The sequence below is a fragment of the Pinus tabuliformis genome, chromosome 3_1, assembly GCF_031772625.1.
Source record: "Pinus tabuliformis cultivar Carrire ecotype Pingquan chromosome 3_1, CPIR1, whole genome shotgun sequence".
In the NCBI taxonomy this organism is placed as follows: Eukaryota; Viridiplantae; Streptophyta; class Pinopsida; order Pinales; family Pinaceae; genus Pinus; species Pinus tabuliformis.
In genome coordinates this window covers 561,445,960-561,451,327 of record NC_142301.1, presented here as the reverse complement: position 1 = coordinate 561,451,327, position 5,368 = coordinate 561,445,960, and the positions used below count along the sequence as shown (strand labels likewise).

Here is a 5,368-nt window from a genome sequence, read left to right as displayed (position 1 = left end):
AAAATGGAGTAGTAGAAAGAATGAATTGCACTTTGTTAGGAATGGCGAGATCTATGTTAACTTTAAAAAGTTATGTCCTATTTATTGGGTAGAAGCAATCCATGCAGGTGTTTACTTAAGGAACAAGTATCCCACTGCTTCTTTGGATGGAATCACACCTTATGAAGCATGGTTTGGTTTCACACCTAAAGTTAAACACCTTAGGGTTTTTGGTTCCGTGTGTTATGCCTTAGTTCCAAAAGAAAAATGAAATAATCTAGACTCATGAAGTTTGAAATGCACAATGATTGGATATTCGAATGAGAAGAAAGGGTACAGGCTTAGCAGAGATGTAGTTTTTGATGAAACTGAGAGTAAGAGTGCTGAAGAAATAGAACATCTTCTTCAAAAATTGGAAACAAAAGGAGATAAAAGGAAAGGAAACAATCCAAGTCAACCAAATTCACAAAATTGGTATGAACTTGATTTTCCTTCCTCTGAAGATGATTCATCCAGTCTATCTACTTCACCAACACAGTCTGGGTCTTCTTGAAATTCATCAGAATCTCCTAGTAGCAATAGTTCTTCTAACAATGATTCTTCGCCCCCAGAATCTGTAGTTGATCAACGTACCTTGGTTTACATTAATCCTCTTTATAATGATGGTGACATTTCAGAATCTAAAATAAGTGAACATCAATTGCCAAAATGGGTTGTTCAGCTTTTGAAAGATGTAAGGCCCGATGAGAAAAATAAAACAGGAACAAGGGGGTCCACTAGGAATGAAGGAAATTTTGCATTAATCACAAATTTTTTTACTGAACCCTCCACGTACAAAGAGGTAGTAAAATATAAAGAATAGCAACAAGCTATTATTGAAGAATACAAGGCAGTTCAAGACAACAACACTTGGAAACTTGTTGATTATCCTCAAAATGTTAAACCCATAGGATGCAAATGGGTTTATAGAATTAAGTACAACAAAAATGGAGAAATCGACAAGTACAAAGCTAGACTTGTGGCTAAAGGTTTTGTGCAGCAGGAAGGCATTGATTATGAGGAGACTTTTTCTCCTACAGCAAAATGGAACACCATCTGCTTAACACTCGCATTAGCAGCACAAAAAGGATGGAAAGTTCATCAGATGGATGTAAAGAGTGCTTTCCTCAACGAAGATTTACAGGAAGATGTATATATGGCACAACTGCCAGGTTTTGAAATTGAAGGGCAAGAACATAAAATCTATAAATTGATTAAGGCTTTATATGGGTTGAAATAAGCTCCATGCGCTTGGTATGCCAAAATGGATGAATACCTTCAGAAAGTTGGTTTTCAACGAAGTGAATCTGATGATACTTTGTATGTACGTCAAGAGGGTCAATCTGGTGATTCTTGTAACTTATGTAGATGATTTGATCATTACTGGAAACAATGATAATCATATTGTACAAGTGAAAAAGGAGTTACATGCAGGTTTTAAGATGACAGACTTGGGACTACTTCACTACTATCTTGGAGTTGAAGTATTCCAACATCCAAATCATATTTTCATTTCTCAAAGTAAGTATGTAGCAGAAGTTCTTCAGTGCTTCAGAATGCAGGATTGCAAGCCCATTCTTACCCCCATGGAACAAAACTTGAAACTTTCAAAATTTGAAGGGGAGGAAAATGTGGACAACATTACTTATAGACAGTTGATTGGTAGCTTGATTTATCTGACAACAACTCGACTAGATCTATCTTATGCAGTTAGTATTCTTTCACATTTTATGCAGGAACCACGAGACAACTACTGGAATGCAACCAAGAGGGTTCTACGATATGTCCAAGGAACAACAGATTTCAGTCTTCTTTACAACAAGACTAAAAACTTTGTACTTGGCGGATTTTCAGATGCCGACTTTGCTAACAGTATTGATGATCGAGCATCAACCTCTAGTTATTTAATGAACATGGGGTCAGTTGCGGTATATTGGTGTTGCAAGTAACAAGATATAGTGGCAACTTCTTCAGTCGAAGTAGAATACATATCAGCATGGGAAGCAACATGTGAAATTTTTTGGTTGCGTAGAGTTTTGCAGGATTTGGGCATTCCTCAAGCAGAAGCTACATCATTATTCATCGATAGCCAGTCAGCCATAAAGCTTGCCAAGAATCCAATTTTTCATTCCAAAACAAAACATGTGGACACCAAGTATCATCACATTAGATCGCTCATTTCCAAGGACATCATCAAAGCAGTTTATTGTCCTTCAGAAGATCAGGTCTATGATATTTTCACAAAACCACTTGGCAAGATCAAATTTACTAAGTTCAGAGATGAACTTGGTATTTGTTGTAATGTATCTTTGGATCATAGGGGGGAATGTTAGATGATCCAAAATACAAAATTCATAGTTCACAAAGTTAGGATAGAATATTTATTTATTTAGAATATTTAATTAAATATTGGAGACACTTAGAAATAGAATATTGTTGTAAAAGATATGACATCTAGAATAATGTCATATCTTAGGCTCCAATTTAGGAGTAGAGTTAATAGATTGGTTAGAATGGCATTTATTGTAAATGGACACTTGTTAATTTAATAAGTAGTCCATAACTAGAATAGGTTAGGAAATTAAGCTTATATGTAGCTCATTCTCCTTATTGCAATTGAGTTGGTGTGTGTGTGTAAACTCTAGCAAAATTATTATGTAATTTCTTTTCAGATTAATAAAATTGTGTCTCTAAAGACACTTATGCCATTATAATGAAGGCACAGATGAGACAACTAAATGAAATACATCGCCTTCATTACTTGATGGTTATCCACTTTGATGGGAAGTATCTGCAACTTTACAAGGGTAAGCATGCCTTGGTTTCCTTTTAGGCCGAGGTGGCTGAATCTCAATATCCTCTGCTCTCTTTGTAGAACACACAACTTTATTTGAAGATCCCATTACCAACTGCAAAAATCACAGGAAGTATCATTTCAACAACCAATTATTTCAATTCTCATAGCAACACAAAGAAAATGAATAAATCAAATCTCACTAATGAGCAATTATAGCCTCAGTACAGTTTGCCGCAAGTTGTTTATGAGGAAAAGAGCCTAGATAATAAAATCCTTGGCTAAATAACTCGTTAGTTTTATTACATGATAGAACATGGCAAGCTTTTAAAAAACCATATTTATAATAATATTTAGATAAAAGGATTCAGAATATAAAGTGGGGGATGATTCGTGGTTTTGTATGGTCATCAAGTGGCATTTGAATACGAAGATCTAGTGAGTCATACTCCTAGATAGTTGGAGTAAGATGCTATGATCAAAATTCCACCAGTTTTATTCATTTAAAATAATATTAAAAATGACCAATATAAAAAGAATGATATGCATTTCTGGAAATGAACTTATTTTACTGTTTGTTGCAGCAAAAAGGTAAGACATGACTTTGTGAGTGAATACTTGTTTAAACACCGAGGTATGTTGCAGCAAAAAGGTAAGACATGACTTTGTGAGTGAATACATGTTTAAACACCAAGGTAACACCTGAGGTTGGCTACCAAAGATACTTGTATGCATGAAAACCCCTGAGCCTGGATACGAAAGACAGATTTCAATTTCATGTAGAGAAGTGGTAAGACCCTCATCTTGGTAAGTTGATGGATGGTAAGTTGGCCATATGCTGCTTCATAAAATGGCTTGAGTGTCGATGGCATTAGTGGATGAGGCATTATGGAAGAGGACCAGGCCCTCTACCTCCACATCCTGCACTATTAGAGGAGAAGCGTGCGGGTCAGCATCAAGAGATTCAGGGATTGCTTGTGGAGAACTAGCGGCTTGCTGCCACTCATGTAGCTTTACGACAAGAACTTGTTGCCGTGCAGCAGGAGTTGCAACACTTGAATCATGTAGTTGGTAACATGCAGGCTGATAAAGAGCACCAACTCAGAGAGTTGTATGACAAATCCATGAAGCTAGAAGCAGATTTTCATGCGAATGAGCCAATTAAAGCTGAACTTATGCAGCTGCGTGCAGATAATCAGAAGATGGGTGTTGCAAGGCAAGAATTGACAGCTCAGGTGCAAGCACTCCCACAAGATTTGGCAAGAGCACGAGTTGATATGCAGCAGGTGGGTGCAATGAGGGCAGAGATAGAAAGCCTGCATCAGGAGCTACAACGAGAAAGGTAGTAAACTTCTTGTAGTTCTTGTAGCTATTCAAATGTCCATTTATAATATTATGCAACTACTCATATGCATGTCATACCTATTTTGCGTTTCTTACATTTGAATTGCCAAATTGTTTTGAAAAGTTCTTTTTTGATTTGTTTTGTAATTCTAACCTGTAAAGCACTCCTAACATGATGAGTGTATTTTTGCATTCTACTGTTGAATGTATAATTACAGAACTGCCATTGAATATGAGAAGAAGGCACGTGTTGACCAGCTAGAACAGGGTCAGGCCATGGAGAAAAACTTGATTTCAATGGCCATGAAGCAATTCCAGAAAGGTGGTAAGAAGGAAAGTCTAGTTCTTGTGGTAACTAGGCGTCAGATAAACGGTAGTAAGATCTGCTTCAGCCCAGTAGCAATGAGGTACATGATAGGGAGGGATCATAACCATCCCCAATCTACTACAGAAAGGAATGACTTGACAATAACGCATAGTGGAGCTGGGGTGGTTCGATGAACATATCAATTTCTTGTGCTGGTTAAGAGCTCTCCTCGGCCAATGCTTCTTAAGAGCTCTCCAGAAATATGCACAAATGTCATTAGTCCCCACAGCCAGATGTCACTAGTGAGCAACTGTCACTAGTCACCAATAACCAGATGTCATGAAAGCCAACATCCAGATGTCTCGATGATTCCAGCGAGGCACAGTAACAGCCAGATGTGATGATTCGAGCAAGCTAGAATGATTGAGGCGATTAACGGCTAATAGGTCTATCCATATCGCTGCTAAATTATAAATGATACAGCCTTATTTTGCTTTATAATTTAAATAACTAGATAGCATTTAATATTGTGAACTAATGCTAGCATTAATTTGCGGTTGAGAAATATGAAAAATACATACGAGATAATATCCATACTTATTGTCTCCTCCCCTGGGGAAGAGGCCTCCCGAAATAAAATAGCCAAAAATTTTATTAGAATTTTATTAGTCCTCAAAAATAAAACGGCGAAAAAACTTAGATATTTGATTACTATAATACCGTGCCTAACGACCGGGACTAAAAATATCAATGCACCCAGATAACGTTCTTTGATACAATTGTATCATTAAAAGAGAAATTCCATAATTACAAACAAAGTTTCTTTAATGCGTAGTAAATAAATGTGCCAAATTCGCAAATCGGAAAATATACAAAATACCATCACATTAATAGCACGAATTGCG

The 5,368-nt window shown here is 36.7% G+C and overlaps 1 protein-coding gene across 1 annotated transcript; it reads left to right on the top strand.

Annotated features, from left to right (window-relative positions):
* Positions 1-3,952: 3,952 nt before the first annotated feature.
* On the top strand, positions 3,953-4,657 carry LOC149188227 (protein FLX-like 3). The gene is made up of 2 exons (XM_089409895.1): positions 3,953-4,154; positions 4,375-4,657. Exons 1-2 carry the CDS (start codon positions 3,988-3,990, stop codon positions 4,655-4,657), a joined length of 450 nt encoding a protein of 149 aa, XP_089266021.1. The 5' UTR covers positions 3,953-3,987.
* Positions 4,658-5,368: the final 711 nt, after the last annotated feature.